General features: G+C 44.3%; 2 protein-coding genes across 2 annotated transcripts in view; both read left to right on the plus strand.

Moving 5' to 3' along the window:
* Dscam1 (Down syndrome cell adhesion molecule 1) overlaps positions 1-21,823 on the plus strand; it is a 62,330-nt gene that overhangs the window by 33,034 nt on the left and 7,473 nt on the right. Inside the window, 15 exon segments of the mRNA XM_066738358.1 lie at positions 1,002-1,438; positions 1,521-1,777; positions 1,892-2,204; positions 12,695-12,988; positions 17,925-18,044; positions 18,130-18,303; positions 18,385-18,681; positions 18,949-19,310; positions 19,387-19,758; positions 19,838-20,024; positions 20,102-20,389; positions 20,482-20,751; positions 20,819-21,050; positions 21,129-21,305; positions 21,379-21,545. Coding sequence (XP_066594455.1) covers positions 1,002-1,438; positions 1,521-1,777; positions 1,892-2,204; positions 12,695-12,988; positions 17,925-18,044; positions 18,130-18,303; positions 18,385-18,681; positions 18,949-19,310; positions 19,387-19,758; positions 19,838-20,024; positions 20,102-20,389; positions 20,482-20,751; positions 20,819-21,050; positions 21,129-21,305; positions 21,379-21,545 — 3,947 coding nt within the window.
* LOC136780111 (cell adhesion molecule Dscam1-like) lies at positions 3,916-5,471 on the plus strand. Its single transcript, XM_066738222.1, has 2 exons — positions 3,916-4,120; positions 5,137-5,471. The coding sequence occupies exons 1-2, from the start codon at positions 3,916-3,918 to the stop codon at positions 5,469-5,471; spliced, it is 540 nt and encodes a 179-aa protein (XP_066594319.1).

Below are 21,823 nucleotides of genomic sequence, written 5' to 3' on the forward strand. Positions count from 1 at the left end.
ACATTACCTTACCTTTTTTCCTTCTCTCCCCCTCTTACCTCTCTCTCTCTCTCTCTCTCTCTCTCTCTCTCTCTCTCTCTCTCTCTCTCTCTCTCTCTCTCTCTCTCTCTCTCTCTCTCTCTCATTCTTACTATTATATATAAAAATCCTATTATTCTCGAAAAAAAGTGCCTTCGCATCTAGTTACATATACATACGTTACATTATTTTCGAGCTACCGCACCAGCCACCAATTACCAGCTGCACTTTCTTATTCTTTTTCGAATAAATATTAATCGTAATTTCCTCCATCGATCTCTAGCCAAACGGTTGATCCACCCAACATTCCTGGAAGCTTCCATTTACCTGTCGCGGTTTTTCCAAAGAAAACGATCGACGTCCCTGAATTTGAACTCGATCGAGTGCTTCGTGGTTCCGTTTTATTCTTATCTCTCCATCGTTGGGAACGTCGAGCCAAAGCACGCGAGATCCAATCCTGCGACTCGCTTGTTTTTCATTGGTTATCGGAGGTTTTGTTTACGCCACACAGTCGTCACTTGCCAGACTCTCATCCCACACACGTCCTCGCCTTGCTTCGCTTTTTCATCTTTAAGTGCTTGATGATATTTATCAGCGATTCGCGATTCTGTTGCCCGCTCAGCTTCTTTTTTGAGAAAGCACGCCACGTGGTAGAGAAGATCTGTATAAAAACGTAGGACAGTTGTGCCCAGAGACGCCCAATGCCCTGCGTAAAAAATAAGTGGCAACGTACAGTGGAGCGAATTAAGAAAAAATTATTCCATTTTTTTTAACAAAATATTTAAACAAAATCAAGTTATTTGAATCTTAATTGGTACTTTTGCTCGACTGTACGGTAGCAATTTATTTGGACTGTGGGGGGAGGGGGGGGGGGGGGGGGGGTGTGAAGAATACCTTGAGAGAATAGACATAAAAGCGGGTCAAGCTGCTTTTGACCCGGCACGGATTTCACAAACGACGGTTGTTTTTTGTTTCTTTTGCAGATGGTACAAGTTCATCGAGGGTTCGTCTCGGCGCCAACCAGTTCAGCTGAACGATCGCGTTCGTCAAGTTAGCGGAACGCTGATCATTCGAGAAGCCAAAGTCGAGGATTCCGGGAAGTACTTGTGCATCGTGAACAACTCGGTGGGTGGGGAGAGCGTCGAGACGGTGCTGACGGTAACGGCGCCCCTTGGAGCAGAAATCGAACCAACGACGCAAACCGTGGACTTCGGGAGACCCGCCATTTTCACCTGCAACGTCCGTGGAAATCCGATCAAAACCATCTCTTGGTTGAAGGACGGCAAGCCCTTGGGTCTGGAGGATCCGGTGCTGAGGATCGAGAGCGTGAAGAAGGAGGACAAGGGCATGTACCAGTGCTTCGTCAGAAACGACCAGGAAAGCGCACAGGCCACGGCTGAACTCAAACTTGGAGGAAGATGTTGGTCTCCATTGTATAAATCTTCGTTTAATATTCTATTCAAACTTCTCATTTTAATCCATCGTTTATTCCATGTCCACAGTCGAACCTCCTCAGATCCGACAAGCTTTTACCGATGAGACTCTGCAGCCTGGACCAAGCATGTTCCTGAAGTGTATCGCCAGTGGAAATCCCACTCCCGAGATTAGCTGGGAAATCGATGGGAAACGATTATCGAATACGGAAAGACTGCAGATTGGCCAATACGTGACTGTGAACGGTGACGTTGTGTCACACCTCAATATATCCAGCACCCACACCAATGACGGAGGACTGTACAAGTGTATCGCTGCTTCCAAGGTTTCGATCAGGCTTCGTTAAAGCTCGATTATAGATTTTTAATTTTGTACATTAGTTTTTTTCAGGAATTATCATAGAATGAATTGTGTTTTAACGAGCAAATTGACTCTCTAGGTGGGTTCGGCTGAACATTCGGCCAGGTTGAACGTGTACGGTCTGCCGTTCATTCGTCACATGGATAAGAAAGCCATCGTAGCTGGAGAGACTCTTCGCGTGACATGTCCAGTGGCCGGCTATCCTATCGAGAATATCGTGTGGGAACGTGACACCAGGGTTCTTCCAATCAATAGAAAACAAAAAGTCTTCCCCAACGGCACGCTTATCATCGAGAACGTCGAACGCCAGAGCGATCAAGCCACTTACACTTGTGTTGCACGCAACGCTCAGGGTTATAGTGCAAGAGGAACTCTGGAAGTTCAAGTCATGGGTAAGTTTCACTCTCGATTTTTACTAAATTGCTATAAACTAGGTTCCTTTTAATCATGAGATCTTTTTTATTCTTGTACAAAAGTGAAGCTTGTATTCACTGTGATAAAGGACCCTGCACTTTGAAATAATAGTATATCGAACTTTGAGTGCTCCTGGAGCTCAAATTCTGTTTTAACTCTAGATGTAGTCATTAGGACTTGATCAGGATGATACGGAAGCAACAGTTTTTCAAAGTTTGGAACAAAAACAATTGAGATCCCGTTTCTATAAGTCTGTTCTACAAAGAGACGCTCTCATCGCTGTTGGATGACTGACGCGCGCGCATTCAGCGTTTCGGATGTCATCATTAACAATTCGGATACTGGATGCTTATTCGTTTTTGCATCCGACTGCGACGAACGATTGATTTTACAATGATCTATTAAAAATTTTGCGGGGTCCTTTGAAAATAATCTAAAGATTAGGAACGACTCAAATTTTGCTATCTTCAACACAACGGTATATATTTATATAAAATAGTTTAAGATGTTAAGATTATCCTACAGCAACCAGCCAATTCGAGGATGCAGATAATCGATATATTCTTGCAGATAAATTATAATTTTTTACAGATGATTATTTTCAGTATATAATTTTCCACGTAATCTTGCGCATCTCCTTCGAGGGCTTCCGTATAGTATATGATTTAATACAGACGAAGGTGCAAGATGAATAGAAAGATAGTTCTATCGCAGTTGTGATCAATTCACAGTGGAAGGAAATTTTAGGGACAAACGCTTTCGTTGGATCGTTGGATGTTGGTATGGCGGTGGCTGACGAAAAGTTTCAAGGACGTGTATTTTTGTAAGCTTTTTTTTATCAAAAGATTCAGCCTCGTGGTTGATCTAGCATTCCGAAGTTTGTCAATACATCTTAGAATTTTGAAAGGAAAATGATTTGTCGCGAAGAGATAAAATAAAAAAAAAAACAAAAGAATAAAAGATCACACACAAATACAAACGATGGTCATTCTCAGTGCCGCCTGCGGTACAACAATTTGCGTTCACGAAGTTGCCAATGAACGCCGGAGAGTTTGCAAATCTGCAATGTATCGTGCCTACCGGTGATCTGCCCTTGAACATACGTTGGAGCTATCCTGGGGAGAAAATGGGCGGTTCCTCTGGCGTGATCACGCAGAAGGTCGCGGATCGCGTTAGCAATCTAATGATTTCCATCATCACCGCGAAACACGCTGGGGAATATACTTGCAGTGCCGAAAATTCAGCTGGGACAGCCTCCCATACGACTGAACTCACTGTCAATGGTTCGACACTTGTTCATCTCTTCAACTTATAATTTTTCACCCTCCTCCCATTTTTTTTTATAAATTTCTCTCATTACTCCACTAATTCGTTCTACCTTATATTAATTTTTGCACTAACCCCGCAACGTGCACAGTAGTATATTCAAGCCCGAAACTCCCATCAAGATCCCCAAGTGCGAATCCCTTATGGTCCCCGAGAGCGAGAAGCCAAGTGACAAAGTGGGGAGAAAGATAATTGGTCGAGGATGCAAGTACGCGGCATTGGACGTTGAATCGGCAATGGCGGGGTAACTGATCGGTGAACGTGACTTTAGTGAGTCCGCAGCTTTTGCCAATCGCCTTCAATGCTGAAGTGGCAAACTGGGGCGACTCCGTATCGGTGTCCTGCTCGATATCGAAGGGCGACATGCCGATGGACATTTCGTGGGCGTTCAACGGCGTCCCTATCGACGCCATGAAAGACAAAGAAGGTATCAAGGTCACGAGGATCACCAAGCATCTGAGCACGCTGAGCATCGACGGTGTCTCGGCTGGGCATGCCGGGGAGTACGCCTGTTCCGCGTCTAATCTCGCTGGTTCTGTCAGTCGATCAACGACCTTGACGGTTAATGGTACGGCCCCCACCACCTCGCAATTCTAATCCAACGACAATCACTCAGATCCAACTCCAATTACGATCGTTCCCCCTCAATTGCCTCCTAAAAAGCCCCATTATCGCTGCTTCGCATCATCATCGTTACACATCCACCGCCAAAGTCCAACTTGAATGATCCAACGCTATAAATATAGATCCTGCATTGTAAAAGAGAACTCGAATGCTGCATCAACGTCTCGTTAAGAATTCTCGGGGAGGACTGTTCTTCACAGTTGTTTACAGTGGCTCCTCAAATTCTGCCGTTCACCTTCGGCGATGAACCAGCTAGCTGGGGGGAGTTGGTATCCGTGACGTGTTCGGTGACGAAGGGTGATCAGCCACTAGAGTTGAGTTGGGCTTTCAACGGGACGCCGATAGAGACCGGATCTGACGTGGTTGTTGCAAGTACCAATAGAAAGAACAGCGTACTGACCATCGAATCCGTCGCGGCGAGACACGCCGGGGAGTACAGCTGTTCCGCTTCCAACAGAGCTGGAACCGTCAGCCACTCGGCTCAACTCGCCGTCAACGGTATTACTGATGTATACTGCACATGGTATACCCGAAGAGAAAGTTCATGCGCGACTATTCGCGAAATCATCGTTCGAGGCGAACCTCTTGTCCATCATCCACCAATCTACCCTCGCTCATCTCACCGACCATCGTCAACTTTCGAACCCTTCGCGTCGTACTTATGTCTCTACTTTGTCTGTGTATGCGTGTGTGTGTGTGCGTGTGTAGGCGGAAATTAAACTTCCTCGCTTCGCACCATTGTATCCCTACATCGTTAAGTATATATGTATATATACATAACGAGAACCTTGATATTTTCTTGTTTATCATTTTGCGATGACCATATCCTATACCAAGCAACGTTTTGTAACGAATTTCGTCGTGAAATCGAGGCGAGGAGAGAGTTGGGTGGTTGATACCAGGATGCTTGGTGATCCAATGGTTGAGAATTGTCTCTGACGTGGGAATGTACTGACGCAGTCGCACCACAGATCCTTCAGTTCTCATTCGGCGACGATCCTCTCAACTCCGGAGAGATGCTATCGGTATCTTGCACCATAGTGAAGGGGGATTTCCCGCTGAACTTGACGTGGACGTTCAACGACGTAGCGATAGACCCAACGCAACCGGACATTAATGTCGTGTTCAATAAAAGGGTCAGCTTCCTGAGCATCGACAGCGTTGCGGCCAGACATGCTGGAAGATACAAGTGCACGGCTACCAATGCCGCTGGATCGGACAGCCACACTGCTGTTCTGTCGGTCAACGGTACCCGCGATCCCCATTTACCTTTCATTCTTATATTAAATAATTAATATTCTTACTTGGATCTCATTACGTATCTTCAGTATCCTCTGTAATTTCTTGTATACTTCGCAGTAAACTTCGTAGTGTATTTGGATGAAGGTCTCTGTACAAGTGCCAGCCGCTGTTAAATTGTACAATTTTCGGACATCATGAAGAAAATTGTAATATATATATATATATATATAATTATAAATAGAAATGTGTTGTATATTTAAGTGAAGGACAGCGGATGGCACCAGGATCCAGCGTCTATGAGAATCGACGCTTATTCCTTTCTGTTTTCTTGTATATCGCTTGAGCCTTCTGTATAGTTTTCGATCCCAGCTTTGGCTAGTGACTCTTGGTCGTGAAACTGTTGAGAATGTTCGCATTTCCACCCAACCGATTCCTTCCGAAAAAATCGCGAGTCCTCGGAGTTGGATTTTCGATGATGCCGTTACGGCTGGGATGTTGCAGTGGCGCCGCAGTTGGCGCCGTTCAGTTTCGGGGATGAAGCAGCCAATGCCGGGGAAATGGCGACCGTTCAGTGCGCAGTGATAAAGGGAGACTTGCCGATCGACATTGTGTGGACGCTGAACGGTCGGCCAATATTGGAGAGCGTTGCTGACGACCAATACGAGCGTCGAGACGTTCTCGTGCGCAGAAGTAGCAAAAGAGCGAGCACCTTGACGATAGATTCGGTGGCGGCCAGACACGCGGGCGAGTATTTTTGCACGGCGAGCAACTCGGCCGGAACCGCAACGCATTCATCCGTGTTATCAGTGAACGGTACGCTATATAGTTATCGATAAGAACATCGTGCCAATAAGGTGGTTGGCCGGTCGCGACAGGGGTACGGTTGCAGCTTACAATCATATCTACATATATGATATGTATATATATACATGACCAAAGGAGTTGTACTGTTTGTCAATATCTACATTTCTATATATATCTCACTCTTTCTTTTCCTTTCCTTCTTTCTCTCTAATTGTCTATTTCTCTCTCTTTACTTCACATTTTCAAACTCTCCACCCTCCATACCAAAATTGAGCAAACAGGGACGTTTCACAAATGCGTTACAGTTGCACCGGAAATTGCGCCGTTCAGCATAGCCGAAGAACCGGTTAATTCGGGTGAATCTATGTCGGTGGTGTGCGCAATAGTCAAGGGAGATTTGCCGATCGAAATTACGTGGGCGTTGAACGATCAATTGATTAGCCGGGATCGAACAGATATAAACGTTCTTGCCACTACGAAAAAGAATAGCATCCTCAGCATAGAATCAGTTGCAGCCAGCCATGCAGGCGTGTACACGTGTTCGGCCACCAACAATGCCGGTGCCACCAGCAGATCGGCTACGTTAGCTGTTAATGGTACGACGCAGAACCATGCACAGAGATCTACCTCTTGCTTCTCCCATCCCTTGTCCTCTTCATCAACCATTATTATTCTATTTTATTCTTCCTAATATGTACTATATTACACGATTGATAATTCTTCTGCATCATTATTAAAATTCCTTCTTTAACTCTATATCAGCCCCAGTTTCGTTGGACCGGTGGAGTTCCGGGAGTTCCGGTAGTTCCGGCGCGCTCTATCCTATCAATTAACAGAGTTTCGCGTTGATTTAGTTGGACCACAGATAGCACCGTTCGAACTTAGCGAGGAACCCGTCAAGTCAGGGGACACGATCACCGCCACTTGCACGATTCTCAAAGGGGACCAACCGATAGATATAGACTGGGCCCTCAATGGAGTACCGATCAATCACGAATTTTCCGATATTACGATTCAGAAGACCAATAAACGTGTTAGTTTGCTGATCATCGAGGCGGTCACTGCCCACCACGCTGGCGAATACACTTGTACTGCGAGTAATGCAGCTGGTGCTACCAGTTTCACCTCTACTCTCGCTGTCAATGGTACAAATCACCTCGACAGAAGATTTGCTCGATTATTGCTTTGTTATTTCTCTCGCGTTTTTTTTATTTTTCCTTCCTCCTGCGTTAATGATCCTCCCCCAGTAAAATGTCCTTGGGATATCCTAAAAACGCTCCGAGGGTATCTATACATCAAGTAGACATGTCGAAGACGTCCCCTGAATATAGTGTGCTATCAGGGTCCATTTTCTCTGGACGTTGCAATTAAAAATTTATAAAATTTAATCTATTGTTTCTGTCGTGGATAGTTGGTAATCAATTGTTGCAAGGTTTTGGTAATTAATTGGTGGACAATGTTGAAGAGTGGGAATATCTGAGTTACATTGGATTTTTGACTTAGGCCTTGGATTATTCGCTTGCTGACGTTTAGCCGTTGATTTAGTTGCTCCACAGATAGCTCCGTTTGACCTTGGAGAGGAACCAGTCAATTGGGGAGATACGATCACTGCGGTTTGCACGATATTAAAAGGGGACCAGCCGGTAGAAATAGGCTGGGCGTTCAAGGGAGAACCGATTTCTCCGGATTTTTCTGGTATTACCGTGCAGAAGACTAGCAAACGAGTTAGCCTCCTGACCATCGAAGCTGTTACAGCCCACCATGCTGGCGAATATACTTGTACGGCGAGTAACGCTGCTGGAGGAACCAGTTACTCTGCCATTCTAGCTGTAAACGGTACAATAATTGCTGAAGAAAAGATGCTTGAACAAAATCTGCCCCTAAAAGTTTCATCCAATCTTTTTCCAATAAGTCTTTCCCCGTTCCTTATTTCATCATTGGTTTTATTCTCAAACGAAACCACAGTGATAACGATTTATCCGAGATGAGTCGCGTTTAAGAATTTTTGTAGAATTTCGCTGTAGGATTGACAAGAGTTTTTGTAATTCAATTATCTCCCAAATAGTATCTTTTGTTCTTAGCGAGGAACCATAGCTATTTCAGGATATATTGCTGAAGAAAAGATCCTTGTATAAAATCCGCTCCTAAAAGTTTCATCTAATTATTTACCAAGTCATATCCCTGGTTCCTTATAACGAAACCCCAGACTGATAACGACTCATACGAGATGATATTCGCGTCAGAATTTTATAGACTTTTCGGTGCACGATTAACATGAGTTTTGGTGAATTTAGTTGCTCCCCAGATAGCACCTTTCGTACTCGGCGATGAACCAGCTAATTGGGGTGATACTGTTACTGCAACTTGCACTGTATTGAAAGGAGATCAGCCGGTAGAAATAGGATGGGCTTTTAAAGGAGAACCGATTTCTCCCGATTTTTCGGGCATTGTCGTACAGAAAACTAGCAAACGAGTCAGCCTCCTGACCATCGAAGCTGTTACCGCCCACCATGCTGGTGAATACACGTGTACAGCGAGTAACGCTGCTGGAGGAACCAGCTATTCTTCTACACTAACCGTCAATGGTACAATATAATTGCTGAAGAATATATGCTCTACCTTGATTTTAAAAATCCTTCATACCATTCTAATTCCCAACACCTATTTTCCATGCAGAACATCTCATATCTATATACCTCCTTTCTAACCCTAGCATCTTCATCCTGATTTTTATCATTCCATTTGATAAAATTTCACGCAGATAGGATTTCGCGAGTACCACAGATCGTTTTAGAAAAATTTCGTACAGGATTAAAATTGTTTTGGTGAATTCAGTTGCTCCCCAGATAGCACCTTTCGTACTCGGCGAGGAACCAGCGAATTGGGGTGATACAGTCACTGCTACTTGTACAGTGCTGAAAGGGGACCAACCGATCGAGATAGATTGGGCTCTGAATGGAGAACCGATTTCCCACGCTTACTCCGATATTACGATTGAAAACAAGAAACGTGTCAGCTTACTGACCATCGATGCGGTTGCTGCTCACCACGCTGGCGAATACACTTGCACAGCGAGCAATGCTGCCGGTGGAACCAGCTTTTCCTCCACCTTAGCCATCAATGGTACTAACATCTCAGGCATGACGAAACCCTCCTTTCTCACCTGCATCCTTTTCATCCTCTCAACACGCTTTCCATCCTCTCATATAGTCACACCAGAGGCTCGACTGTTCTCCGAAGAACTCTTTTTTTAAACAGATTTATAGTAATTTGCTCTTTATCAATAATCGATATAGCTTTTGAACTGAAAGGGACCATTTTCTCGTTTAGTCGCTCCACAGATAGCACCGTTCATTCTTGGTGAGGAACCGACGAATTGGGGCGATACAGTTACAGCCACTTGCACAGTTTTGAAAGGGGACCAACCGATAGACATAGAGTGGGCCCTCAATGGCGAGCCAATCTCTCACGATTTTTCTGACATAACGATTCAGACCAGTAAGCGTGTCAGTTTACTGACAATCGACGCCGTGACAGCTAACCACGCGGGCGAATACACCTGCACGGCGAGCAACGCTGCTGGTGGAACCAGCTATTCCTCCTCCTTAGCCGTTAACGGTACACTTGTCACTTGCCACTGTATCTAATTCTACCGTGCATGACGGACTAACAAGAAACTCTCCTATCATCCGATCCCTAAACTATCCACTCTCGTCTCTATCTTTCTATTCCTCTGTTTCCTCATGAACATCGTCTGTAGAAGATTTCAATATCTCTTGTTTGTTGGTTTGAAGATATTTCTTCAGTTTCATTAAATGTATCGTATGGTGGATGATTAAGGTTGTTTAGGATTTCTCGGTAGTTTCTCCAGAAATGGTACCATTCTTGATGGGAGAAGAACCATTCTCGTTTCTATCTTTCTATTCTTCTTCCTCTTCATTAACATCATCTGCAGGAATTTTAAAAATGTCTCTATCTCTCGAAGAAATCTTTCAAAGTCTCAACGAACAATGTTGTATGCCAAAGATGAATAACGTTTTTAGTATTTTTTAATAGTTCCTCCAGAGATAGTACCATTCGTGATGGGAGAAAAACCAGCAAATTGGGGAGACACGATTTCAGCAACTTGCACCGTGCTGAAGGGAGATTATCCAATCGAGGTCGAGTGGGCCTTCAACGGGCAGCCGATATCTAGCGAATATTCCGATATATCGATTGTTAGTACCAGTAAACGCGTTAGTGTTCTCACGATCGATCCTGTTGCTGCAAGACACGCTGGGGAGTACACCTGTATGGCCAGTAATGTTGCTGGTGGCACCAGTTATTCCGCATCTTTAAGCGTTAATGGTATACCTACAAAGCCCAGTTCCTGGATATAATTTCTAGCTTTTTCTACTTCGTCATCTTATACTCGCGCATGCCAATCCTCGACGAGCAAAACTCCATTCCCCCCTTCATCCTTCCTTCCATTGGATCCCAATTTTCCAGAGACATTAGCTAAAATTTATGGCTTCGACTGGAACAACGATATTACAGGAACTGTTCCATAAACTCTTATGTCGGTCCTCGATTCATCGCGAAGGTGGTTAGATAGAAGTACTGTTTTCTAGTGGTACCACAGATCGGGCCGTTTTCAATCAGCGACGGTCCAGCCAATTGGGGCGATATGGTTTCTGCCACCTGTTCCATTGTAAAGGGCGATTTTCCAGTACAAATTATTTGGAAGTTCAATGGGAGGGCTATCGATTCCAGCTCGGAGGATTTCTCGATAACGAAGATCAATAAACACATGAGCGTGCTGAGCATCGAGTCGGTGGCTGCGAGACACGCGGGAAACTACACTTGCCTAGCGAAAAACAAGGCTGGCGCGGTTTCTCATTCAACCGTTCTAGCCGTAAATGGTACACCTCAACCGTATCTTCAATATGCCTGCTCGTTTTTTCAGCCATGCACCACACACGTCCTGAAAATCCTCCTCCCTCACAACAGCAACCATTTCTCTCACAGCATCATCATCATCATCGTTCGAACCTCGTGCTTTAATTTCCTACACGCTTTTTCTCTTTATCTCTGCTATCCATCTATACAGTGGCCCAGGAGCTTTTCCGGATTGAAGAGACTGGCTAATTTCTTATATTCTTTCCATCTAGATTACATAGATTTAGCGTGGAATAGTGTTTGCATAAATTTGGCGTGTGAAAAGTTGCTCCGCAGATATTTCCGTTCAGTTTCGGCGACGAGCCAGTGAATTCCGGCGAGGCCTTGTCCGTGACCTGCTCGATCTCGAAGGGCGACTTCCCGATGGAGATATCCTGGGCCTTCAACGGGGAGCCGATCGTCCTTGATCGGGCGGATCAGCTGAGTATTACGAGCGGGAAACGCCTGAGCGTTTTGGCGATCGATGCAGTTGCGGCTAGACACGCGGGGGATTACACTTGCACAGCCTCCAACAGGGCTGGAGGTGTCAGCCACAGTGCGACTTTAGCCGTCAATGGTACGACGTGCATGTTTGCAATGCTGTCTGTCACCTTGAACCAATTGGCGAACCTATATCCTGTCCTTACAAAACTCATAGGGATATTAGAACGGTTTCGATCAGACTCGTTCGCTGTAAAATTCTTTCGCTCTTCTTCGTAATTGTTGATACATTTTCATGACCTTGAATGACCTTGAAGGAAATGGAGAATATATTCTGTTCTCCTTAGATGTTTCATTATACTCGTTTATTCTAAAATGCTGTCGTTCCTCTTCGTATTTGTGTGTATATTTTAAATGACCTTGACTAACCTCGAAGGAGTCGATCCAACCGAAGAACCACGAATCAACGTTATTCTGCAATTACAGAAAGTTTACTCCGCTTCGCTGTCAAAAGAACCGAAACGGTCTTGACACGATTCGTAGATATTCCGAGGGTTATCGATGCAAAAATGATTTTCAGTCGCGCCTCAGATAGCGCCATTCATAATTGGCGACGAACCGGCCAATTGGGGAGAAGCGGTTTCCGCCGTCTGCACTATAGTGAAGGGAGACTTTCCCATTGAAATTTCGTGGGCACTGAACGGCGAGCCGATCACCAGGGATAATCACGGGGACATTAGCATTTCTAGCACCGGGAAACGAGTGAGCCTGATGACTATCGAGGCGGTGAGCGCTAGACATGTCGGGGAATATACTTGCATAGCTTCGAATGCAGCTGGGGCCACCAGTTACTCGGCCGCACTTGCTGTCAATGGTACATCTAATTTACTGAAAAAATGGCCATCTATTTTTTTACGTCGCATTATACAAAACAGCCAATTAAACAATTCCCTTATCCCCTCCACTCTTGTCCCAATTGAAACGTTCACCAAATTATAATCGTCGAAGGTCTCGGATTGGAGTTTTCGGTTATCATTTATTATAATTAATCTTTCCTTGGATAAACAAATCCTTATTTCATTCGTTTTGACGTTTCGTTGGAATTGAATTGCAGTGGCGCCTCAGATTGCGCCGTTCTCCATTGGCGAAGAACCAGCCAATTGGGGTGAGCAGGTGTCTGCAATGTGTAGCGTCCTGAAAGGGGATGCTCCGATCGAGATCAATTGGAGTCATAACGGGCGAGAGATAACTAGACTCACCCATCCTGAAGTGAGCATTTCTAAGACTGGCAAAAAGACCTCCGTTCTCACCATAGACTCGGTGACCGCTCACCATGCCGGGGAATACACTTGCGTTGCTAGCAACTTGGTGGGTGCCGTCAGCAGATCCGCAACGCTCACTGTCAACGGTACTAAAATCCATCCGATTATTCCAGTAGATCACACTCGTTATTTTCCCTCCCATCCCCTTGATTAATTCCACTCCAGCAATATCACTTAAACTCTATCGTAAATCTTCGCCATCTTCATTGGGTATCCACTTCAGTGATTCTCGACTGGGGATATCGTTAATTTATTCCAATATCAGTATCGGTGTAGGCTCTCAATATCGAACGTTGGGATTTTCGTAGTTTCAGTCGTTTTGCGTATCTGAAACCCGCCTAATTATTCCAGTGGACCACTCGTACTTTTTTTTTCCTTTCCACCCCAGTGATTTACTCGAGTCCAGCAATGTCACTTTTATCATGGATCTTTGTAATCTTCACGAGGACTCCCCTTCAGCGAATCTGGACAATAAAGAGTGCAGTGATTTCTCCAGTAGTATCAGTATCGTTATATAGACTCTCATTATCGATCTTTGGTATTTTCGTGTGTTTAGTCGCTCCGCAAATCGGTCAGATTTCTTTCGGGGAGGAACCAATGAATGCTGGTGATTTGGCATCGGTGCAATGCGTAGTGATAAAGGGGGATTACCCCCTGGAAATCTCGTGGAGCTTCAACGGCCAGCCAATCAGAAACGATCAGATGGACGTAATGGTCTCGAGTTCGGGAAAACGGGTGAAGCAATTAACGATAGAATCGGTAGCTGCTAGGCACGCCGGCGAGTACACCTGCATCGCTTCCAACACGGCTGGATCAACCTCCCACTCGGCCAAGTTGGATGTCAATGGTACACTCAGGACTCTCTCTGAAACCCCGACATAATCGTTACCGCAATGCTTTGTTCGGAAACGAGACGCTTCCACGCGATATTCCCAACCATTTTCACAATCTTCATTCCAACCACCACCGTTTGTTTCTCCGTGACTCCTTGCAACCCCCGCAAACATCATTACCCGTCTCTGCTTCTTTCTGTTTCTTTAAACTCGAGGAGTGCATCGTTGCGTTGTTGGTTGGTCGAAGTGTTCCTTCTTTTTCCGTTTTCCTCTCGCTTTCTTATTTATCCTCGCTGAATTGAACGATCGACAGCCGTCCACGGTGGCGGTGAGAAGGAGTTGAAATGAAAAAGAATACTGAGGAGGAAGAGGATATCCCGGAATCCAATAAGAGGGGAGCGGATTCCTGCAAAGGCCAACGCACTCAACGACCCAATTTGTTAGCTTTGAAGACTCTGCTCGTTTTTCTCTCACTCAATATATTTCCTTCCTCTTTCTATCTTTCTATCCTCTCTTTCTCTCTCTCTCTCTCTCTTTCAGTAATTCCAAAATTATTGCCATTCACATTCGGGGAGAAGCCCCTAAACTCCGACCAAGTAGTTACCGTACCCTGTTCGGTGGTCGAGGGAGACGAGCCCTTGAAACTCTGGTGGATGTTGAATGGTCAGCCCATATCACCGCATTCGGGCATCACGATTCTGGATCTCGGCGGACGTGGTGCCATTCTGAGCATAGGATCGCTCAAGGAACCCCACGCAGGGACTTACACTTGTATCGCGGAAAATCCAGCAGGAAGACACGAGCTGTCGGCTAATTTGATCGTGAACGGTGCTTAATACGACCTAACGCTTCTCTTCGCTATATTGTCTTTATTTCTTTCTCTCTCTCTCTCTCTGTCTCTATATATATATCTACTGTATCTATCTCTCTTTCTCTTTCTCTGTATCTGTTAAACTTATTAGTTTCTTCCGTATCCACTCCTGGTCCATTGCAGCTTATCGATCCTGGAAACCTCGTTTCTCGGCGAATCGGTGGAAAAGTGGGAAATTATTGGCGGATGAAAAATTGCAGTGGAGCTTTCATGTTTATCGGAAGGTTTTGTGCGTTTGTCTGCAGTGGCCCCTTACCTGCAGCCTTTCTCTTTCGACGAGAGCAACTCCGGCGATCTGATAATCGTCCATTGCGCGGTCGTGAAGGGGGACACGCCGATTACGCTGAATTGGTTGTTCAAAGGACGGCACTTAGAGGTAGGCGACGGAGTGGGTATCACCTCTTTGGGGGATAGAGTGTCGGCTCTGACGATTCCAACCGTACGTGGCGAGCACGCTGGCGAATATGCTTGCGTAGCCGATAATCCTGCTGGTCGGGCTAGGCACAGTGCTCATCTCAAAGTCAACGGTATCTTCTTCATTTCTCTCCAACATCATCTCCTCACACTCTGCAGCTTATCTCGCAAATTACAGACAGCAACAACTTACCGGCATGTTCCTTCCTTTGTAATCTTTCTCTCTATCTCTTTCTCTCTTTCTCTCTCTCTCTCTCTCTCTCGACCCATGTGTATAGTACAATATTCGTAAGTGACTCGCTGTAATTGTCCACGATTGTTGTCCAGTAAGATTTTATAGTGATCGAACCATTGCCAATATGTATTTGGTGCCATTTTGCGTCCAAATAGTCTGTCGAGAGGAAAGTAGTGCGACCAGTAGTCGATATTTGATATTAAACGTCGCTAAGGCTGCATCGTAGGGTATTTTCCAATTGTTTGCTCTCTCTCTCTCTCTCTCTCTCTCTTTCTCTATCTCTATCTATCTTTAATTATCTGTCTCACCATTGTACATCTCAATACATCACGCAAACAAACACCAACACATACGTTTATTCATTTATTATTATTATTACTTTTCTGCATCGTCAATATATATAGTTAGGTCGCAGTGGGAGGGAAACAACGTGTTAAAAATGTTTGGCACGAGAAGTCTCCATCTCGTCTCAGTTCCTCTAAACGAAACCATTATTTGCTCTCTGTCTCTCTCTCTCTCTCTCTCTTTCCAATTCCTCTCTATCCCACGTTCAACTGGTAGGAAGATCAATCAGGAGATGCATCGCGGAAAGCTTGCGAAAAAGGGAAGAAAAGGGGAAGGTTGCGATAAAGAACGAAGAAGAGGGGGTTTTGAGAGGGGGAAGAATGAAGGTGAGGTTGAATTGCAGTAACTCCACGGATCACGCCGTTCAGTTTTGGGGAGGGACCGATCTATGCCGGCCAGGCAGCCCAGTTAGCTTGCATGGTGCCAATCGGTGACACACCGATCGAGATATCCTGGACCCACGATGGCAAGGAGTTGTCGCAATTCTTGGGATTCAGCGTTGGCAAAATAGGACCACGCACCAGTATACTGCTGATCGAGCCGGTTGCACCGGAACACGCTGGGATTTACGCGTGTGTCGCTAATAATCCATCCGGGAAAACCGTGCACGAGGCCATCCTCAGAGTCCACGGTTAGGGAACGAACAAATCCACATGCAATCTCGCATTATACTGTATATACGTATTTCTCACGATTTGCCATGGTGTACATATTTATATACAGTATACTATATATATATATATAATAATATGTAAAAAATAATAATGACTGGTCTTAAGCTGATTATATCCGCAGTGGCAGCCGCGTCGGTTTCTTATCATCACCAAAACGCAAGCTTCTTCTGTATTGATGCATCTCTCTCTACGTTTTAAAAAAGCTCTCTTCTATTTTCATTGGCCGGCAGCTTTCGTTGATTTTCCATTTTCTTTTGTGGTATGCTCGCTTCGCGCGAGCACAGGTGCTCTCGGCTGCTTTCGTCGATGCGGACGATCTTTGCCAGCGTCTTCCTCTTCTTTCTCTTTCTTACTATCTTTCTCTCTCTGTCTCTCTTTCTCTCTCTCTCTTGTACTGTCTCTTGCTAAAAATTCTCCTTCTTCCGCTATTTGTCTGCGTGTAAAAGTCGCCTATCTTTCGTTTCGCCGCTATCAAGCCCCCTCGCAATTTAAATCCAGCAACTCCACGTTTCATGGATATTCACCTCTACCAGTCTCTCATCCCACAATTGCAAGAACTCTTCGACAATCCAGCCACACCCCCTCTCTCGTCGACTACTTTCGATTTTCTCTTCCTCTCTGATGGAGAATCGACCGGCACTTTTTTCGCCAGTTTTTTCCAAAGGTCGATGTACTTGGAATGCGAGATAACAACAATGAGATAACGAAGGGTTTTTCGTGTAGGTTTTGTCGGGTCTGATCGCGATTTAGTCTCGGTGTCGTTCTCACTACCGTACCCCTATCGCGTCATAGCGTGTCCAACTCCCGGACCATCGACCAACCACTCCCCCCCTCGCCCTCCACTCTCTCTTCCATAGTACCACAACCAACCCATTATCCTGCTTTTGAAAAAAAAGTTCACCGTCCTAAACCCAAGACCCAACCACACGTCTCGCCTCGTTCATTTTGTAGATGCATATGTAGCAAAGTAGATATAGCACGCATGTATTCTTTCTTGCTTAGACACGAGACACCTTTCATACTTGGTGCTCGAGTAGTCTGCAGTTTAGCTAGTAGTAGTCAAGCATGCAGGCTGCACACTGTTCAAAGTGTTTCAGCCTCCTCTCTCTATATCTTTCTCTTTATATATACCTACCTCGTTCCTCTCATCCTTCTTCTTCTTTCATCTCTTATCACCCTTTTTCACCCATCTCTTTTAATCTTTCTGTCTCACTTTACCTTCATTCCTGATCTAGCTCCCTCACACCCCCTCTCTTTCTTTTAATCTATCTTTCACTCTCTTACTCTATTGACTGCTGTAGATCTTTCACGCTAACACTCGAAACTCCCGCATGACCTGTGTTCAAATCTACTAAAACCAGTTGCGGAAGAGAGTCATGGTACAAATTGCATGCAACGTACCAAAACTTGCGTTCTTCATCAATTTTTTTAGGTTTTGATAAGTATAAAGAACGAACGAGATTTTTTTCTAATAATTATATTTTCCAGTTGAAAAGTTTAATGAAATGGTAAATAGAAGGAATTGTTGTGTTAAATTTGTTATAAGCAATCGAGTGATGAAGTACGCAAGCTAGGCTGACTTCCGGTATTACTGGATATCGCGAATGGAGCGAGAAGGACTTTAGACTAATCGTTTTCATTTTGCAATAGTGCCGCCTCGCTGGATTCTGGAACCAACCGACAAAGCATTTGCGCAAGGTTCTGATGCTAGGGTTGAGTGCAAAGCCGATGGATTCCCTAAGCCTCAAGTCACATGGAAGAGGGCTACAGGTAAAACGAGCTTTCTATACCAGCGCTTCAATTAAACAATTTCATAAAAAAAAAATCATCGACTGAGTAAATATTTCACTTCCAGGCGATACACCCGGCGACTACACTGATTTGAAACTCAGCAATCCAGACATAAGCGTGGAGGATGGTACACTTTCGATAAATAACATTCAGAAAACCAATGAAGGATATTACCTCTGTGAAGCCGTCAATGGTATTGGATCTGGATTATCCGCTGTTATTCAGATTTCAGTTCAAGGTAAATATAAAATTATTGATCGAAAATATAGTAAAAATAATGTGAATTGGAAACTCAATATTTAACAAATATTTTCTTTAGCCCCTCCTCACTTTGAAATCAAATTGAAAAATCAAACTGCTCGCCGTGGAGAACCTGCTGTCCTACAATGCGAGGCTCAAGGCGAAAAGCCCATTGGTATTCTGTGGAACATGAATAACAAGAGATTGGACCCGAAGAGCGATTCTCGATACACCATCAGGGAAGAAATTATGGCCAACGGTGTCTTATCTGACTTGAGTATCAAACGAACCGAGAGAAGCGATTCTGCATTGTTCACTTGTGTTGCTACCAACGCCTTTGGGAGTGATGATACCAGTATCAACATGATAGTTCAAGGTTAGTCTAATTAGAAAAGGTTAAATATGAGAGACTTTATTTCATTGGAACAATGGATGAAAGATCTGATTTTGAGAAGAAAACAGTTATACAAATGTTTAGTATTGGCAATATTAAAAGATTGTATATATGTAACTATAATTTTATTCTTCGAATCGAGTCTTCTATCCATTGTATCAAGAAAATAAGTAATTCATGTTGCATCCTGTATTAACGGAAAAAGTAAATTGGCAATTTTCTTCTAATAAAAATGCTTTCTCCTCGCAGAGGTTCCCGAAGTTCCATATGGCCTGAAAGTTTTGGACAAATCAGGTCGCTCAGTTCAGCTATCGTGGGCAGCTCCATACGATGGAAACAGTCCGATAAAACGTTACGTCATTGAGTACAAAATCAGCAAAGGTTCCTGGGAAACTGACATCGATAGAGTGCTGGTGCCTGGATCGCAGCAAAATGTTGCTGGAGTATTCAATCTGAGACCTGCCACCACTTACCATCTTAGAATCGTTGCTGAGAATGAAATTGGTACATCAGACCCATCGGATACCGTTACTATCATTACAGCCGAGGAAGCACCTAGCGGACCACCGATGAACGTTAAAGTCGACGCTTTGGACCAGCACACGCTTAAGGTGTGAAATCCTCCATTGAGTCTCTTTCTTATCAGCAGGGAATGTTTGGATTCTGATAACGCATAAATTCCAACAGGTTACCTGGAAACCACCGCCGAAAGATGACTGGAATGGGGAGATCTTAGGCTATTATGTTGGATACAGACTGTCGTCTTCCGAGAAGCCTTATATGTTTGAGACTGTCGAATTTTCCAAAGAGGATGGCAAGGAGCATCATTTACAGATCATGAACCTAAAGACTTATACTCAATATAGCGTAGTCGTTCAAGCCTTTAACAAAGTTGGTTCTGGACCTATGAGTGAAGAACGAAGACAACACACTGCTGAAGGAGTGCCTGAACAGCCACCTCACGATACCACTTGCACCACTTTGACATCTCAAACTATCAGAGTCTCGTGGATGTCGCCACCGCTTAGTGCGGCTAACGGTGTTATAACTGGATACAAAGTTAGTAAGATTAGATATGTACATGTACTGTTTTTATAATTCAACGAGAAAATGTAAAAATATTTTTGTATTCAACTAGGTGATATATGGACCATCCGATACCTGGTACGACGAGAATACGAAGGATACCAAAATTACATCCTCCAGTGAAACTATTCTTCATGGACTTAAGAAATATACAAACTATAGTATGCAGGTATTAGCATTTACTTCTGGAGGAGACGGAGTCAAGTCAGCACCAATTCACTGCCAAACTGAACAAGATGGTTAGAAACTTAAACAATTGATTGATCGATAAACGTTTGATCATTGGAATATTGAATACATCCATAATTTTCCGCAGCTCCCGAAGCTCCGATCGCTATCAAAGCTCTCGTTATGTCAGCCGAAGCCATTCTGGTTTCGTGGCGCCCACCAAGTCAGCCAAATGGTGTGATTTCGCAGTACACAATTTATACAAAAGCAGACAATACTGAAGAGCCTACCAGTCAGAAAGTACTGCCTAATCAATTGACGCACGAAGCTTCAGGATTGGACAAACAGCGTAGATATGACTTCTGGGTTACTGCCAGCACCAATATTGGCGAGGGCGAAGCTTCGAAGATTGTAACTCTGTCTCCCAGCGTTCGAGGTGCTTAAACCACTTACGCAATTCTTGCCTAATAATTTAAGTTCGTAATTATTATAAATGTTATTTATATTTTATTTCGAATGGTGTAATAGTTCCGGCAAAGATCGCATCGTTCGATGATAAATTCACTGCCACTTATAAAGAAGACGTAAAGCTGCCTTGTTTGGCTGTGGGTGTTCCTGCACCGGAAGTTACGTGGAAGGTCCGAGGTGCTACACTTCAACCAAGCGATAGATTAAGACAATTACCAGAAGGATCTCTCTTCATCAAAGAAGTTGACCGTGCGGATGCTGGAGAATATGCTTGCTACGTTGAAAACTCTTTCGGGCACGATACTGTTACTCATCAGTTGATTGTCCATGGTAAAGAAATTTGTCCTTCTTGATAATTTTGACTTATAGTTTACTTAATGTTACAAATGTATTGCAGCTCCTCCGCATTCTCCGCAAGTAACACTAACTGCCACTACGACCAATTCTCTGACTATGAAACTTCGACCACATGCAACCGATAATGCACCCATTCATGGATACACAATTCATTTTAAGCCTGAATTCGGTGACTGGGAAACCGTACAAATTAGCTCGACTGCTCAGAAATATACTTTGGAGAATCTGTGGTGTGGATCTAGATATCAAATCTATGTAACTGCTTATAATGGGTTAGTAATTGGTAATGAAAGGACTTGCTAACAAAGAGAAATATCTGTCAAATGAATTTAACTAACTCTTATTTATAGAATTGGTATTGGAGATCCTTCCGACATACTAAATACACGCACAAAAGGCTCCAAGCCTATAATTCCGGAAGCTGCTCGATTCATCGAAGTATCCACGAACAGTATAACTCTTCATCTCAGTGCATGGTCTGACGGTGGTTGTCCAATGTTGTACTTTGTCGTAGAGCACAAGAAAAAGTAAGACGATTGAAATCAGAAAATTGTATTCTCGTCAACTCGAATAAACCACAATGATTCTTTCTCATAACAGGCACCAGCAAGAATGGAATCAGGTGTCGAACAACGTAAAGCCAGGTGGTAACTTTGTAGTGCTCGATTTGGATCCTGCCAGTTGGTATCATTTACGAGTGACAGCTCATAACAACGCAGGATTCGCAGTTGCCGAATACGAATTCGCAACTCTGACGGTCACCGGTGGTGAGTATATCGTTGGAGGAGAACAAAAGCTGGCGCGCACTCCGGTGCTAATGGTGACTGGATAGTAAACGGTCGCCGAATTTTTTGTTCCAGGCACCATAGCACCGGCGCGCGAATTGCCGGATGTGAATGGTGGTGGCAATGATGAGGATCCGATGAAAATGTTCATGGCTAACTTAAATCTGGTCGTACCGGTGGTCGCGGCTGTGCTCGTCATTATTGTTGCCGTCATCGTAATCTGCGTGCTCAAGGGGAAGGGCCATAATAGCGATAAAGGT

The sequence above is a fragment of the Prorops nasuta genome, unplaced genomic scaffold (assembly GCF_024137725.1).
Source record: "Prorops nasuta isolate Cenicafe-Biocafe unplaced genomic scaffold, Cenicafe_Pnas_1.2 PNAS00018, whole genome shotgun sequence".
NCBI lineage: Eukaryota > Metazoa > Arthropoda > Insecta > Hymenoptera > Bethylidae > Prorops > Prorops nasuta.

Coding starts and splice junctions, on each gene's coding strand:
- LOC136780111 (XM_066738222.1), top strand. CDS start 3,916: ATGCCGATGGACATTTCGTGGGCGTTCAACGGCGTCCCTATCGACGCC. Junction 4,121..5,136: donor AACGACCTTGACGGTTAATG/GTACGGCCCCCA, acceptor GTACTGACGCAG/TCGCACCACAGATCCTTCAG.